Source organism: Schizosaccharomyces cryophilus (assembly GCF_000004155.1).
Source record: "Schizosaccharomyces cryophilus OY26 unplaced genomic scaffold supercont4.1, whole genome shotgun sequence".
NCBI classification, from domain to species: Eukaryota; Fungi; Ascomycota; class Schizosaccharomycetes; order Schizosaccharomycetales; family Schizosaccharomycetaceae; genus Schizosaccharomyces; species Schizosaccharomyces cryophilus.
This window is the reverse complement of record NW_013185624.1, coordinates 2,466,748-2,483,696: the sequence shown is the minus strand read 5'-3', so window position 1 is coordinate 2,483,696 and position 16,949 is coordinate 2,466,748. Positions and strand designations below refer to the sequence as shown.

The 16,949-nt window shown below is 38.5% G+C and overlaps 7 protein-coding genes across 7 annotated transcripts; 4 read left to right on the top strand and 3 right to left on the bottom strand.

Annotated features, from left to right (window-relative positions):
- The first annotated feature begins 140 nt into the window (after positions 1–140).
- Positions 141–2,920, top strand: SPOG_04055 (rho-type GTPase activating protein Rga8). Its single transcript, XM_013166317.1, has 2 exons — positions 141–362; positions 411–2,920. Exons 1-2 carry the CDS (start codon positions 254–256, stop codon positions 2,675–2,677), a joined length of 2,376 nt encoding a protein of 791 aa, XP_013021771.1. The 5' UTR covers positions 141–253; the 3' UTR covers positions 2,678–2,920.
- Positions 2,802–4,452, bottom strand: SPOG_04054 (peptide chain release factor). The gene is made up of 3 exons (XM_013166316.1): positions 4,209–4,452; positions 3,972–4,070; positions 2,802–3,826 (listed from the first exon to the last, which is right to left on the bottom strand). The coding sequence occupies exons 1-3, from the start codon at positions 4,386–4,388 to the stop codon at positions 2,909–2,911; spliced, it is 1,197 nt and encodes a 398-aa protein (XP_013021770.1). The 5' UTR covers positions 4,389–4,452; the 3' UTR covers positions 2,802–2,908.
- A 128-nt stretch (positions 4,453–4,580) lies between these two features.
- On the top strand, positions 4,581–9,012 carry SPOG_04053 (phospholipase D). The gene has a single exon (XM_013166315.1). It carries the CDS (start codon positions 4,810–4,812, stop codon positions 8,932–8,934), a length of 4,125 nt encoding a protein of 1,374 aa, XP_013021769.1. The 5' UTR covers positions 4,581–4,809; the 3' UTR covers positions 8,935–9,012.
- Positions 8,989–10,019, bottom strand: SPOG_04052 (ribosomal protein subunit S24). The gene is made up of 2 exons (XM_013166314.1): positions 9,549–10,019; positions 8,989–9,489 (listed from the first exon to the last, which is right to left on the bottom strand). The coding sequence occupies exons 1-2, from the start codon at positions 9,784–9,786 to the stop codon at positions 9,071–9,073; spliced, it is 657 nt and encodes a 218-aa protein (XP_013021768.1). The 5' UTR covers positions 9,787–10,019; the 3' UTR covers positions 8,989–9,070.
- Positions 10,020–10,594: 575 nt separating this feature from the next.
- Positions 10,595–11,967, top strand: SPOG_04051 (exosome subunit Rrp4). The gene has a single exon (XM_013166313.1). The coding sequence runs from the start codon at positions 10,844–10,846 to the stop codon at positions 11,834–11,836; it is 993 nt and encodes a 330-aa protein (XP_013021767.1). The 5' UTR covers positions 10,595–10,843; the 3' UTR covers positions 11,837–11,967.
- A 237-nt stretch (positions 11,968–12,204) lies between these two features.
- SPOG_04050 (tryptophan-tRNA ligase Wrs1) lies at positions 12,205–13,851 on the top strand. The gene has a single exon (XM_013166312.1). The coding sequence runs from the start codon at positions 12,280–12,282 to the stop codon at positions 13,465–13,467; it is 1,188 nt and encodes a 395-aa protein (XP_013021766.1). The 5' UTR covers positions 12,205–12,279; the 3' UTR covers positions 13,468–13,851.
- Positions 13,528–16,917, bottom strand: SPOG_04049 (RNA-binding protein Nrd1). Its single transcript, XM_013166311.1, has one exon. It carries the CDS (start codon positions 15,935–15,937, stop codon positions 14,336–14,338), a length of 1,602 nt encoding a protein of 533 aa, XP_013021765.1. The 5' UTR covers positions 15,938–16,917; the 3' UTR covers positions 13,528–14,335.
- Positions 16,918–16,949: the final 32 nt, after the last annotated feature.

The following is a 16,949-nucleotide window of genomic DNA, read 5'->3' as shown; positions in this document are numbered from 1 at the left end:
GAATATGCTTCATTTCACTTTCTGCTTTGGTATTACGATCAGTTCCTTTAAAAAACTTTTTGTCCTGTGATCTCTTGCATGTTCATTCATTTTATTTAATACCACTAAAAACAAAGAAAACATTGTAGTTCTTGGTCTTCATTATTTGTTTACATTATAAGTCTTTAAAAGTCTCGGTATCTGAGCATGGTCCACTTCAGTTTCCAAGTAAGTTACTCACTCTCAACAGTTCTCTCAAAAATCCTAGCCTGTAATGGCAACAATATCAAGCTTTTCAAATGGTTTTTGGAGTAAAGATTATGCTACTGGAATTAACACACTTTTCGAGCGATTGAGTGCCGGTACACAAGAAAACGAACAAAGTAAGGAAAGCACAGAAAGAATTGCACAAAAATAACTAACTTAGTAAGTCAAAACATTAATAAAATTATATAAACAAGCAAATGAAGACTTTGGGGAAAGATTGCAAGAAATAACCAAAGAATGCATGAAGAATGGTAACAATGAAGAAGCAACCGAAGATTGCACATCATCAAATAAAGCGTTTGAGGGATTACGAAGCGAGATTGAGAATCAAGGGAAACAGCATGTTAGAATTTCGAACGACCTACATTCATTAGTGTTGAGACCGCTTTCAAAAATGACAGTTGATCATGTACAGAGGTTGCAAACGAGCCAATACGTTTTAACAAACCATGTTAAAGAGCATGAGAAAAAATATCATTACATGAGAAAGTCCAAGAGCACGTATTACAATAGGTGTCGTGATTTAGAGGATCTTGAAGAAGAAGCCAAGAGAGAAGAAGAAGAACAAGAGAAGTCATCCGACATTAAGACGTCTAATAATCAATTTTCTAGTGGCTCTACCGAGTTGTATGAAAAATCCGAATTGTCTGAACAAAATGAACCTGTTCAACTTGGATTTATGGAGTTCAAGCCTGATGAACTTCAAAAAGTCATGGCTCAAATTTTAGAAGAACTTCCTCTTCAGGATAAACGAGTTCCTATCTTAGGAACATATCAAAATACCTGCTCTGGAAATGTTATCGTTTCTTGGCTTCAGGAAAATCTTCCGGTTCCCACGTTAGTGGCCGCCGAAGCATTTGGCCAGGATCTAATTATGCAGGGATTTTTGCGCCAAATAGGCCAAATAGGCGTAGGCGGTACATTTGTCAACAGCACCAATTTCCATTACCAGTGGAAGGAAAAGGCTTTTCAAATAGCCGGACTAGACAGTCATGATGCCCTTATTGAAAATGCGAAATCTTTACCTTTCCTCGGTGAATACCTTTCCGACTACATCCAATATCGAAAACAGTATGCAATGGAATCGCCTTTACAGCGTGTGAAGAGAGAAGCTCTAGATGCAAACATTACGTACAAGGAAGCTGTTTATGATCTGGACAAGTGCCGAACACTTTTAGAGGAAAATATCGTTGATCACTTACAATTTCTGCAAAAGTGTGAGACTGAACGTGTGCAATTTTTCAAAAATACCTTCATGGATATGTCTACAATAATATCCAACTTCTTACCCTCAATGAAGTTACTAGCTGATCAAATAATAGTGTATCAAGAAATTATTCAACCTGAAAGTGATATCCGTTATATCCTTGAATCATCAGCCACAGGGCCTTTCTTGCCCCATGTAGAAGTTTACGAAGATTACTATAATGATATCAAGGATCAAGTCTTCGGTATTGATTTAGAATTCCTTTGTCATCGTGACAAAAAACGTGTTCCCATAGTTGTCAGCACTATTCTTTCTTTTCTTGATCAACTGTATCCTACCCTTCCTTCAGATAAAGTTCGACAAAAATTATGGCTCGTAAACTCTCCTTTATCATCCGTCCATCAACTAAGAGAGGCTTTGAATCATGCTCCTAATGTGTCAAAGGATATTTTGGTACAATACTCTCCTACAGTCGTAGTAGGTGCTCTGAAACTATTCCTTTTGGAACTCCCTGATTCAATTATTCCTTCCTCAGCTTTTGAGTTGGTTCGTTCTATTTATGCCAACCATGGTAATGATGAAGTTTATCGTGTCCGGTTGCTTCAAAATCTTCTTTCCCAACTTCGTAGAGTGAATTTGGCTACCTTGAGCGCTTTAATTACCCATTTGCATCGATTAATTTCCTTGACGACCAAGGAGGGTAATTTTGTCAGTAACCTGGCTAATTCACTTTGCATGTGCATTTCCAGACCAATTTTCTGGAGTTTATCAATCCAACATGATAAACATCCCTCGCGGTTCTTAGAAGATCTTTTGACTCACGGTCCCACATTGCTTGACGAGTTGAGAAAACTAAGTGCAGCAAAACGCGCTTCAGACCGAGGCCCTTCCACGCTTATTGCAAATGAAAAACAACCCTCATCTAGAAAAGCCTCCGTTTCTTCTTCCGCTTCGGCACCTACTTCTGCACCATATGCTTCTCCCAGATCGTCTTTAGACGAAGTTCAACCATCCGTAAGTGAAGCCGAGTTTACAATGGAAAACGTTCCTTCTACGCTTATTCGTACTTCCTATGCTTCAAACGCTAGAAGGGGTAAAAGAAACGTTAGTCAAGCTTCAGAAGCCAGTGATGCTAGTGGACTTACTGAGCAAGAGTACAAAGATCCTGGCACAGACGATACTGAAAGAGGGGAATTGTGGGAATCCTTCGGAAACCAAGAATAATTTACACCGTATCCCTTTTTCTAATCTACAGTATTCGTAATTTACTTATTTCTCTTCATTAGCTAACCAACATTGCATCATTCGCATAACTTAATGTTCATGAAAATCGTTTAAAAATATTTTACAGCATGCATTTTCCCAGCTTAAGTTGGATGAATATTATGATTTAAATAAAATTAGATATTCCCTTGGTTTTAATTAAAATAATAAGTAGTAAACAGGGCGCATTATTTAAAGATCCAGGGAAGTAAGCAACTGCTGACGATTCCATTTTCTTATCGTTTCCAAAAATTCGTCGAATTTATTTGTACCTTCCATAAAAGAATCTAAATCGTGAAAGCTCAAACCTAAGCGATGATCTGTTACACGATTTTGATTAAAGTTGTAGGTGCGTAATTTTTCAGACCTGGAGGAAGAAGAAACTTGAACTTTCCTTTTCATCCTCTCCTCTTCCATTTCTTTTGTTTCTTTTATAGCAGCCAGGCGGGAATTTAAAACTATAAAAGCCTTTTCTCTATTTTGGTGTTGAGAACGGGAATCCTGCATACTAACAGTAATACCAGTTGGTATATGCGTCAAACGAACTGCGGACTCTGTTCGGTTGACATGCTGTCCTCCTGCACCACGCGAACGCATCACTTCGATCCTGATGTCAGAAGGACTGTATAAGGAAGATGTTTCGTCCTGAAGCATCTGCGGCAGAACAATTACAGAAGCAGTGCTGGTATGCACGCGTCCTTTCGTTTCAGTGGCGGGAGTTCTTTGGACGCGATGGACACCCCCCTCAAGCATCAGCTGGCCATAGGCGCTTTCACCGTCAACTGAAAATATCATTTCAGAGATACCTTCTGTTCCCTGAACTACACTGCTCGAAATGACTTTCGTCTTCCAGTTCTTGTAACTGGCATATCTTGCATACAGGTCTGCCAGTTCTTTTGCAAAAAGGGCTGCCTCAGTACCTCCTACTCCTGGACGAATTTCTAGGATGGCTGATGATTGATGTGTCGGTGGTTGTGAAAGTAGAGAGTTCTCTAATTTTTCGACACAGCTGGAAAGTAATGGTTGTAGATTATTTGCTTCCGATTGAGCCAATAGCTTCAACTCCAAATCAGCTTCAGACGCTTCCATCATTCGTAATTCCTCTAATTGCTTCCTTTGTTAACTTTTAATGTCTTTCGGTCTTTCAGTAATGTAAGATCTGTAAACCTTTCTTTCTTGAACAGGCCTGTGATAGGCTCTGTTGAAGAGAAATCCGATCTCAGTAAATAAATTAAACTATATGCAAGCAACATACCTTATATACCGATTCGTAGTCAGAGAAAGAATTGTGAATTTTCTGTAACCTCACAAACCTTTTAGCAAGTTCCACATTATTGGCATTAAAATTTATGTCCTGAGAACTTGTTAGTAAATATAACAAGAGAAATCTTTCATTCATGCATAAATTCAAGTCCCAGCTTTAAAAAATGCGAGAAAGGCATAGTGCACTTATGTACCACTGGGGTTTTGATATGTCAGCACCGCAACGTACATTCTGAGAAGGATATTTTTGAGTTTTTTGGTATTCATTGGATAAATTTCTAGCTTTTTCTAATAACGTCGTCGAAAGCGAATGCTCAATGGACTCCGGCTTACTCGCATAAAGCCTAGTTAAGTATAGAGAGGAGAGCCGACTCTTATAAAATCCAAATTTTCTACATCTTAAAATCATTATCGAGAGTATAGTAATTAATAAATTCTCATAGTAAACAATCTCTTTACACCTGGTGGTTTCGAATACCGTGGCGTAAGGAGTCTGTATATATTTTCCTAAGGTTACTTCGTATACTTATATAACTTTCTAGTAAGATTATATAAGAAACCGGGTTATTTTCGCTATAAGCTAAGCTAAGCATTAATAACCCCCCTCTAAACTCGGCTATTTCCGATTTACCAAACAAGTGATTCAACAAGCCAACAGCATATAACTAAGAAACCAGTCTCAGTCTTCAATCCAGCAGCTTAGTAGCTCTTACTCTCTTTTTATTTACATAGGGTTTCTTTAGAAAGGCCTGGATTTCTTTGAGAGTCCATAATCCTTTGTTTGTTGGCCTGAGATATATTGCTGTTGGGGAAACCCATAATTGAAAGCAATGTCCATCAATCAAGAAGTTTCTATACAAAATAGTGATGCTAGGTGTTTGGATGATAATGGTTTGAGTTTGGAAAAAGTCACAAATGAACCAGAATTACAAAATGAAAACCACGGTCCATTAAATCAGGCGGCAGAACCGGTGTTACCTTCTGCACAGCCGCCTGCTGCAAGTCCAGCAACTGGAGAAAAGGGTGCTCCAGCACTTGCACGAAATTTCCTAAAGAAACTGCGGGCTGCCTCGTATCATACTGCAACGGAGGTTCCTCAAAACCAGTCGAACGCTGGTACAGATTCGAATCTAGAAACATTCTATGAGGCTCCACAAGAAATTGAACGGCAACAGCAAGACCCACAACAAGGAACAAATCATCTTGCGCCTCCGAAAACAGATGTTGATGATTCAGCTAGCCCAAACCGGTTTAGGAAACATAGTGCTCGCCAAATGTGGATGCAATTGATGTCATCTGTTCGAAATTTGAAAAAAGAATCTGATAAAGACAACAAAGAAGCTCCTGACATTTCTGCCCATGACACATTTTTGGCTGGTGCCCCAGCAACTTTACCAATTGCAAAGCAGTTTATTCATGATCGTTCCCGTAATCATGTCCTACCTGTGCTTACAGGTTTTTTACACGTCTCAGTTGTTGAAGTTGAGCCGAAACACAATCGGATTCAAAGTACAATTACTATACAGGTTGAATATGGTTCTGGTCCGAATGCACTTCGGTGGAGGATTTATCGTCAACTTCGCGACTTTATCAATCTTCATTCTCATTTCCTTGTATTTGAATTTCAACATCATTTTTATGGTAAGCGCATGAAGCTTCCCAAGTTTCCTAAAGAAGTATTGCCTTACCTGGTAAAACTGCGAGGCTATAATAGAGCTTCCATGACTAACCTAGATGATCCTCTCATTGACGAAACTCAAAGCTTATCCAATTTGTCAATAGAGTCTCAATCTGCTGAGATTCCACAACAAACCGGGAGTCGTGGTCATAGTGGAGTCAAGAAAAAAGTTGCGAACTTTTGGACTATACAAGGTAATACTTTAGGTAAATACTTGCAGGAAATGATTAATAATCTGCAATTTTTTCCTGAGGTCAATGTTTTATATGCATTTCTGGAAATGAGCAACATGGGCTTACGTTTAGCTGGCTCAGGAAGATTCCATGGTAAAGAAGGTTATGCAACTGTGAGAAAAAATTATTCAGCTTCGCAAAGCATTCTTTGTTGCTCTGGGCCTTCGGTTCGTTCTCGTTTACATCCCTTTTGGATTATTGTTTCTGAAAGTTGTATAATATTTTGTGACTCTATGCATTCCTTTGAAGCTATGGACGTGTTTATATGGGATGTTGATTTTGAAATCACTAGAAAAAAATTTAGAAAGTCTCACCCAAAAGATACGCAAGAAAAAATACGAGTTTCACATCACTCTTTTAAAATAAAAAATAAGCAGAAAGTTATTAAACTTTCTGTTAGCAGTGGTCGTTGGCTACAGCAGTTTATCAACAGTGTCCAAGTTGCTCAAGGGTTAACTTCTTGGTGCGAACTCCATCGTTTTGACAGTTATGCCCCTGTAAGAACTAATGTTGCTGTTCAATGGATGGTGGATGCTCGAGATCACATGTGGAATGTTAGCCGAGCATTTAAAAATGCGAAACATACGATCATGATTCATGGATGGTGGTTAACACCAGAATTACAACTCCGGAGACCATATAGCCTTGCCGAAAATTGGCGAATCGATCATTTGCTTGAGGAAAAAGCCAAGCAAGGAGTCAAGGTTTATATTATGGTTTACAGAAATATTGATGCTACCGTCCCTATAGATTCATTTCATACAAAAAGTTATCTTCAATCGTTGCATCCAAACATATATGTCATTCGTTCACCGTCCCATTTCCGACAAAACGCTCTTTTTTGGGCACATCATGAGAAGTTAGTGATAGTTGATGATGCCATCGCTTTTATAGGTGGAATAGATCTTTGTTTTGGTCGTTTTGATACATCCCAGCACATCCTCTATGATGACAAATTGGTTAACCCACCCGATGAAAATGTTCGTAATGAACAGGCTTGGAAAGGAAAAGACTATTCTAATCCGCGCGTACATGACTTCTTTGACTTAACTCAGCCGCATAAAGATATGTACGATCGAACAGTGATACCCCGTATGGGTTGGCATGATGTATCCATGTCTCTTTTAGGCCAACCTGCTAGAGATGCAGCGAGACACTTTGTTCAAAGATGGAATTATTTAATCGAGTGTAAACGACCTGCTAGGAAGGTCCCCTTGTTGATTCCTCCAGTTGATTTCACTACTGAGCACCTTATTGACAAAAAATTGACTGGAACATGTGAAGTTCAACTTTTAAGATCCGCTGGTCTTTGGTCTTTGGGTTTGGCGGACTCAGTCGAGCAGAGCATACAAAATGCTTATGTAAAGTGTATTGAAAAGAGTGAGCATTTTGTTTACATAGAAAATCAGTTTTTTGTGACATCTACTGTTAGTGATGGTACTATCATTGAAAACCGTGTTGGTGATGCTTTGGTCGAAAGGATCATTAGAGCTCACAATAACAATGAAAGATGGAGGGGTGTGATCCTTATTCCTTTACTTCCTGGGTTTCAGGGTCAAATAGATATGCAAGAAGGAAGCAGCCTTCGTTTGATTGTGGATTGTCAATACAAAAGTATTTGCAGGGGAGAAAACTCAATATTTGGGCGACTTCAGGCAAAGGGAATTGATGGCTCAAAATATCTTCACTTTTATGGTCTCAGAGGTTGGGCGCACATAGGCCCGGAGCATGAATTATCCACTGATCTTATATATGTGCATGCTAAAATTCTTATTGCTGATGATAGGGTAGCTGTCATTGGGTCAGCAAACATTAATGAACGTTCTCTTCTAGGAAATCGAGACTCCGAGATTGCCGGAATAGTACGCGATACTTTGACTATTGATTCTAAAATGAATGGACGACCATATAAAGTAGGAAAGTTTGCTCACTCATTACGTATTCGGTTGATGCGGGAACATTTGGGAATCGAAACGGATATAATGGAGCAACGTGAATACAATATGGACGGTCTTGATCGACAAACAGAGTGGAAACGAGTGGATGCCTGGAATCCCGATGAGGACGAGCATGTTGGTGGTTCGGCATTTGACGCGGATGAACTAAATATGCACTATCGTTCCGACGTAAAGTTTGGTAATGTCCCCCCAGAAAAGCTGGTTGAATGCCATAAACAAGTGGAAAAATTTGATGAACGTGTTAGAATTTTTCCAAAATACAGTATTGTACCCGATCGCACCTCTAATGGAAATAGGTTTGAAGAGGATGACTACAATGACTTGAAGAAAGGACCAACTTTAACTGCTAATGCCTTAGTAGGGGGAATTCCATCTTACATTAATAATGATGACGGTACTCTTCATGAACTGTCCAAGTTTCCTGAATTTCATGAAGATCAAAGGCCAATGATACGTAAAGATCCTCATCATAAGGTCGCAGAGCCTTCCAGGCCCCATTGCGGTAATGGTTTAGCATTGTTTGATGATATTCCTTTGCTTGAGGTAAATCCTTTAACGAATGAGGAAATCCCCAAGTTTGACGCTTCCAGTTTCGAAGATCCAGTTTCGGAGGATTTTTTTGATAATATTTGGTGCAAGACGGCTGAAAATAACACTATGTTTTACAGACATATATTCAAGTGCATTCCTGATGATACTGTGTTGACTTGGGATGCGTACCAAGAGTGTAAAAAATACGCTCAGCTTTTCAAAGAAGAACAGAAACGTTGGCGAGAGCAAGAGAGCCCTATGGATACACATAAGATGGAAAAAGGGAGCTCGGATTTTCAATCGGGTGTATCTTCAGTAAACACTGCCGGTGAAAGCGGAAACTCCGACGAAGAGAAAAATGTTAGAAGACAATCCAGTAAAGGTGCTAGGAAAAATCGAATGAAAATCCCAGATAGACAAACAGTATATCAACTTCTGCGAGGAATCCGAGGCCATTTGGTCGAACTACCCATTCATTGGATGGCATCAGAGGATGCTTCAAAGAACTGGTTGAGTGGTTTTGATAAGATTCCACCATTAGATATTTATGATTAGAGTACAATGATTTTTTTATATGACACACACCAATTTGAATGATTAAAATAAATATATGCTTAAATATATACTCATGGATATCAATTTTATTATGTGAAATGAGATTCAGTAGCTGGTAGACAAGTTCATCTTGTTATTATTGTTCTTTCTTTGTACTCATTTGCTGATACTGTTCTAGCCAGTGTTTCGGAAAGCGTTTCTCATGCTTTTTCATTTTTATATGTCGGGTATCTAAGGGTATATCCGCAAACTTTGCTTTTAAGCGCTTTGATTCGGAAACCAAAGTGTTCAGGGTTTCAGCAAGAAAGAGCTTGTTTTGCAGAGAGGAGGGGTATTTGTTGCATGACATTTTTACTTGATCAGTTTCAGGATTATACCTAGCACCAGCTAGGAGTTTTAGTACATGGCGCTCATTTTGTTCCAAATTGGGAAGATTCTCAACACTGAATTTGAGAACAACCTTTGAAATTGGAGTTGCCGTAGACGACATTTGAATAGGAGATTCAAAAGTAAGAACCTGGTTGGCATTTCTTTGTTGGTAGGGTTCCGCATACACTAAAGATAAGTTAGAAACAATATAAGGAAAAAAATATGAAACGATAAAAGGCACTTACTAGTAAGGGACGGGAGTTCATAAGCCGCTTTTCTGTAGTATTGGCGAACCTTGCTATGCTCTAACATGAGATTCAAGCTGACATTGCTTTGATGCATCTCTTTTTCTAATTCATTCATAAAAGCATTGTCTCGCGGTTCAAAACTACTTGGAGGCTCGGAAACGATTTTCGAAAATTGAAACCTTGTAAAGGCTGTAGTCGAGAAGAGGCGCCTTTTGATAAAGTAATTTTTTAACATTACGGAAATTCTTCTGATTAAAAAACTCAAATAGTCTAGAAAAAACCCCCAATTGTTTTACGAGCTACTCTTTGGAAACTGCAAGGTCCTTTACGGTTTTAGAATGGGAAATCCGAGTACTGTTTGTTGTATATATATAAAAAAATACAACCTTTCCGAAATAAACGAAAATAAATACGACTCTATGATATCGTGCAGTCTGCTATTTTCGAGTACCTCACCCGTTCTTGTTGAGTTCTATGAGTGTGGTAGAGCTTCGCTAAAGAAAGGAAATTTAAGCTTAAATGGAAACGAAGAAAACAGAAGTTGGTCAGATATTCCTTTTTCAGTTCATACTTAGCTTGCTCGTTTAAGTATTACAAAAACAATTGATCTCCATAATACATTTGCTATGAATTTGCAAAACTATATCTCCATACAGAAAAGCAAAGAAGTCGTTACAGCGAAACCGTATTAATGCCAATGCATGCTCAACAAAACCGAACGTTTCTGTTTAAAAAACGTAAAGTGAAAAACAATTGGGTCCTACAACCTTTCTCCCAAAGGATACTACAAGCGACTCTCTACTTGATCCTACAAAGCCGGTCCTTTCGAGTCCCGTCAATGGATTGTATCAACCCATACGACTTAAAAGAAGGATGGCTTAATCTGTCAACTCGTTTTCCTTTATTTTGCATATTTCACACATATACATACAAAGTAACGCACGAAAGTATCATAGAGTACAAAGGTAACAGGTAGTTTTTGTAATATACCCGATTGTGTTATATTACTATTGCACATTACTGAACCAAAACCATTAAGAATCCTGTCTCTCCATACTCCTGCATTTCCTCGTTTTCGTTTTCCAGGTAAACCCAATCATTTATTCTCCGTTGAAATTACAGAAAAGATATTTTTCCTTTGTAACAGGAATTGTCAAGGAAAAAGAGATCACAAGACGCGAGAGAATTGCAGTCGGTTTCCTTTTCTAAACTAGGTGACTTACAGAGCCACTTTGCAAGTACTTTTTACAGTATTCTGTATATAAAATAGCTATAGATCACAATTTCTTATTATGGTCACGATTTTAAAGCCGGAAGAGACTTATGTCTTTACAAAGGAGGACGAGAGAGACGAATTAGATACCAAGGTAGCCATGCCTGGAGAAGAAGATGAAATGGAAGTCGATGAAGAAGATGAGTATCCTGAAATGGAATTAGAAGGGGAGGCCACTGGTATAAAAAATATGGTTGCCCCTGGTCAACTCATCACCGATGATCCTCAATTTATGCGTGGTCATGGAACATATTTTGAGGGAGGAGGTATCTATGCATCTGTCACGGGTGTTATCCAACGTGTCAATAAGCTCATTTCCGTGCGACCGTTCAAGACCAAATATGTGCCTGAAATCGGTGACTTGATCATTGGTAGAATTACCGAGGTTCAGCCAAAACGCTGGAAAGTCGACATTGGCTCCAAACAAGATGCCGTTCTCATGCTTTCTTCGATCAATTTACCAGGAGGTGTTCAGCGCAGAAAGCTAGAGACGGATGAACTTCAAATGAGAAATTATTTCCAGGAAGGCGACCGTTTAGTCGCTGAAGTTCAACAATATTTTTCGGATGGCTCGGTTTCTATTCATACTAGATCTCTGAAATATGGTAAGCTGCGTAATGGAGTGTTTTTGAAAGTGCCATCTTCTTTGGTGGTTCGCTCGAAATCTCACATCTTTAATTTGCCCGGTGGTGTCGATTTAATTTTAAGTGTAAATGGTTACTGTTGGATTTCGAAACATAGTAAAAACCAGGAATCTTCCGTTAGTATTACCCGCCTTGAAGAAGAAGCTTCCGAGGCTATCTACTCTAATGAAAATGATGAGGTCGACGCCTACACCCGGTTGAATATATCTCGTATGTACATTTGTGTGCGTGCTTTAGCAAATCGAGGATTGCCTTTAACAGAAGCTGCCATATTGAATTTTTATGAAGCCTCCTTACTTTATGGAGACTTACAGCAATTGACATCTCCTAAAATCCTGGATCAAATCGCCGTCGAGGCGATGCATTAGTTTTTTTTTTGTTGAAGGGTGTTTTCTTTTTGATTCTTATTTTTTAGTGGTAGGTTTATGCTGGCCATAAGCAACTGGTTAGACTGTTCAATAATGATTTTAAAAAACGGGTTCTATTGACATTTCACAACAGCATAGCATTCCTTTGGATCAAATCTTTTTGTGCTTTCTTTTTAAAGTTACTTTCCAAATAATCTGCCTTTGTATTCGTGTTAACACGACTTGTATTAGATATGCTCATCATGAACGTTGTAATAAACTTATGCATTCTTCTTACTCATTTTTTATTTCTTTTTATTTATTGATTTAAAATTTTATAAGTAATTATCTTCATGTGTAGCAACTTTGAAATGTGGTCAAGGTGTCTACCGCTCCTTAAACTTTTTACAACTGACCGCGACGAAATTTTCAACGAAAACCAACTTGGCAAAACACCATAAAAAATGTCAGGCCAGGAACAAGTAGTGACCCCCTGGGATGTTCAAGGATCTATTGTTGACGGTCAAGAAGTGGGAATTGACTATGATCACTTGATTAAGCAGTTTGGTACTCGAAGAATTACTGATGAGCAACTTGAAAGATTTGAAAGATTAACTGGCCGTAAGCCTCATATGTTATTAAGAAGAGGCCTTTTTTTCTCTCATCGTGATTTTGATTCTATTTTGGATCGATATGAACAGAAAAAGCCTTTCTACTTGTATACTGGCCGAGGACCTAGCAGCGATAGCATGCATCTTGGACATTTGATCCCTTTCTTGTTTTGTAAATGGCTTCAGGATGTTTTTCAAGTCCCTATTGTCATTCAAATGACTGATGACGAGAAGTTTTTGTTTAAACAAAGCTTGACCCTTGAGGAATGTCAGCGTTTTGCTCGTGAAAACGCCAAGGATATCATTGCTTGTGGATTCGACCCAAAAAAGACTCTCATTTTTGCTGATACTCAGTACGTTGGTGGCGCTTTTTATCAAAACATCGTTCGGATCGCAAAGTGCATTACTGCCAACCAGGCTAAAGCTTGCTTTGGCTTCAATGATAGTGATTCTATTGGAAAACTACATTTTGCTTCCATTCAGGCTGCTCCTAGCTTCAGTAGCTCATTCCCCAACATTTTCAATGGTGCTAAGGACATTCCTTGCTTGATTCCTTGTGCTATTGATCAAGATCCTTATTTCCGTCTCACTCGCGATGTCTCAGCTCGTCTGAAGTTTAAGAAGCCTGCTTTACTTCACAGTCGGTTCTTCCCTGCTCTCCAAGGTCCTCAGTCCAAAATGAGTGCTAGTAAAGACAGTTCTGCCATTTTTATGACAGATACTCCTAACAAGATAAAAAACAAAGTTAACAAATATGCATTTTCTGGTGGTGGTGCTACTGTCGAAATCCACCGTGAAAAGGGTGGAAATCCCGATGTTGATGTTGCTTATCAATATATTTCTTTCTTTCTTGATGATGATGCTAAACTCAAAGAACTTTATGACAGTTACAAAGCCGGAACTCTTCTAACCGGTCAGCTTAAAGCTGAGTGCATTAAGATTCTTCAAGATGTTGTAGGTAACTTCCAGGAAGCCAGAGGAAAAGTTGACGAGGCAACTTTGAATCTGTTCATGGATGGCTCTCGAAAGTTAGAGTGGTAGTATGCTTTAATTAATTACGACGTTTTTTGGTTCACCTCAGTTTTCGACAGAAACGTATGTCACAAATTGATCCTTTTCTTGATCCTACTCATCCTTATTGAACATTTAATTATAAAATTATAATCCCTTATACTTTTGATTAATACTATTTTGAGAAGAAGCTCATCTCGATTCAACTGAACAAAAAATAGAGAAAACTTGATTATATAGAACAATTTTTAGACTAGATGTTTCGTTCATATATTAGTAAAAATAGAAGACGATACCAATTCTGAAAACCGTTATCACATTTTCATCATATACGGCATCCTTCATCAAGTTTACTATATTCAATTATATTAATGACGAGAAAGAAATAAAATAAGAAAAAAAAGGATCCTTAACCCACAGGACAAAGAATCATTGAATCAACAAATCCAGAAGAAAAAATTGAATATCAAATGGATATGCAAAGAAGCAAAGAATACATGTAAAGACTAGACATTGCCAAAGACCGCAAACCAATTTGATAGTTTTCTTGTGAAAACTATCAAGCACCCTAAAATTTCTTTTAAGTGAATGCGGCTTATTACATAATAAAGCAAAAAGTAAAGACTCTAAAAAAGCGAGTACAAACAGAATTAATATGCAAAAGAAATAAGAAGAAACGAGAGTAATCGATCAAAGCAAAACGAAGGTTTTTTTGAAGCCAGATTAGCCACTAATGGGATAATCAATTATGCTCATATATACAAGGTTGCTGATATAAGAGAAATAAAGTGAATTAATAATGTAAACTTGGAGGATGAATGAAATGTCATAGTTCTGAGAAAAAACCATGATAATAAAACGAGCGTGAATCAAATCGATGTTAATCTAACAAAGTAAATTAAACGCTAGCGTTAGCTGGCATATAACCTGGTATGGTCGGCTGAGGCACAACAACGTCGATGGGAATACTCATATCAGAAGAAACTGACAAAACTTCAGATTTCGAATTTGTTCTTGGTGGGTTACCGCATCTGTCTTTGCCATAACTGATGCGAAAGTTTTCATAACCTTTCTTCTGCTTAATACATTCCAAAGCATGAATGGCATTAGAAATTGAGGTAAAGTTTACGAAGGCACAATTCTTTTCGCGGAAAAGATTGATATATTCTATCTCGCCAAATTCCTCAAAGTCTTGCTTAAGCCTCTCCACCGTCAAAAATTCATCGGCGTTGCCAATATAAATGTTACGACTGGCTCCTCCGGCAACGGCCAGTGCAATGTTAGAAGGAAGCGGGCCACTATGCTTACCCCATCCAATTTTCAGACGACGGTTGCGTATCACTAATCCATTCACACTAGTCAGTTCGAAAAAGCGGTAAGCAGAAACAGGGTCAACAAATGTTACGAAACAAATGTGCTTCTCCGGAAGAAACCGAATATTATGTAGTAAGCCGCCACGAACGGTGTTGCAGATTTCTTCGATAGTTGTATCAGCATGAATATTGCCAATATAAACAGTTCGATTACCGGTTGTTATAATATCAGGCTTTCCCATCACAGGGCTAGCAGGTGAATATCCCATAATTGGGTAACTGGGTGGTATAACGCCTAATTGACCTTTGTAAGGCTGCTGTTTTAAGCCACCACCACATCTGTCACGTCCATAAAAAATTCGTCGTTTAGCCCACTTGGGATTCGATGGCAAGTTTTGAACGGCCTTTATCGCAGCAGCTATATTAAGGAAATGAACAAAAGCTATATTCTTATCCACTACTATTTTTATTTGGTCGATAGGACCAAAAGGCTCTAAATCTTCTCGAATTTCCTCTTCGGTAATCCCGCTAGGAAGATTACCAAGAAAAACGTTTCTACAAGCTCCAGATTGTTGAACAGCCATTAAAACGGAAGAATTAGAAGCGGAATTTTTACCCCATCCTACTTTGACTTCGGCACCTCTGATAGTAAGTCGCTTCATATGGGAGTCTTGTAAGAAGGCGGTAGCATGGGCTGGATCCAGGAAAGAGATGAAAGCACAGTTTTTCTCTGGCAAGATCCAAGCTGATTCAATAGGGCCAGTATGGACACAAGACAAAATTTCATCGATGGGTGTTCCAGGAGGCAGGTTTCCAACGTATACAGTCTTCACAGGCTGTTGCCCAGTAGGATTACTTGGTAAAGGAAAATATCCAGGAGCAAAACTTGGGACACTTGGGCTTGTAACGTGAGAAACATTGTAAGTTGATGTAGGGTGTGGGGAATGTGCAGCAGTCATTTGATGGGCACCAAATGGCAAGCCCTGCATCGGCGTATAACTAGTAGGACTCTGCACGAAAGGACTTCCCACGAGAAGACCCGTAGGTAAAAGTGCATGGGGCGTATTGGGCGTAGCAACACCATCTCCATTCATACTGTGTGGTATTGTCAAAGGAGGTAGATGGGGTTGAGGGGTTCTACCGGGAACGGAAAGACGAGACTGACTAGAAGGACTTCCAGAAGACATCACGTAGAAACAGAGCACAAAAAATGAAAAATATAATAATAAAATGACTTAATTGAAGCAAAACAAATAGGGAATGAGAACAGCAAAAGGTTCTCTCTTTTTAGTAAGAAAAAGACAAATAAAAAGCCAAGGGAATAAACAAAGTAATTCTTCGAGACTTTAATTATGCAACGTGAGATTAATGTTTATAAGATAAATGCAATAGCAGCAAATACAGGTATGACAGATTCGTCAAACTTGTTACCGTAGACTCTCAAAAATGATTAGTTGTACAAAAAGAAAAAAAGAACAACTAGCTTCTTTTCGAGTTCGTTCTGTCAAAAGGTGTATCGCTATTAGAAACCGATGACAAAATTTCTGCAAAAGAAATCAGCAAGATCGCCAATTACAAAGGGGAGAAATGGGAATGATACAGTAAGCGAATACGGGAGGAAAAACTTCAACCAAACTAGCAAGGTTTCAGTAAATCCTATTTATTCAAGTTTGAAATGCAAAGCAACAATAGTAGAAAGCGAATGGTGAAAGAAAAAAGATTATAAATTCAAAATCCAGAAATCAGAGTGCTAAATGACGACGTTTGAGAAGGGATTAATGATTCCAAAAGAAAAAAGACAACCAAAAATCTTTTAAGGGAATTCGTGTAAGTAAAAGACGGAAACCAAGCTAAACTTGAGACCACAACCACAAAAGCAATGAAAGACTTCAAAAGAAAGAAAGATTATGAAAATGATCACTAGTTTATGCTCTTATGCAAATTACACGTGAAGAGAACGCGCAAAAATAGGCAAGAGAATAAAGATATCAAAGAAAAAAGAAGAAAAATAAAAAATGAAAGAATAACGTGACGAACAATAACTGTTCTACCCGTTTCAAATGGTGGTGTTCAATGTGTTGTTATAGGTAAATGAAAGAATCGCTACCTACAACGTTTGGTTACCCTTTCAGTTGCTGGTAGGAGTATACGAAACATTCAGGATAACGAGCACGACCGCAAAAGCAGTAAAAAATATTT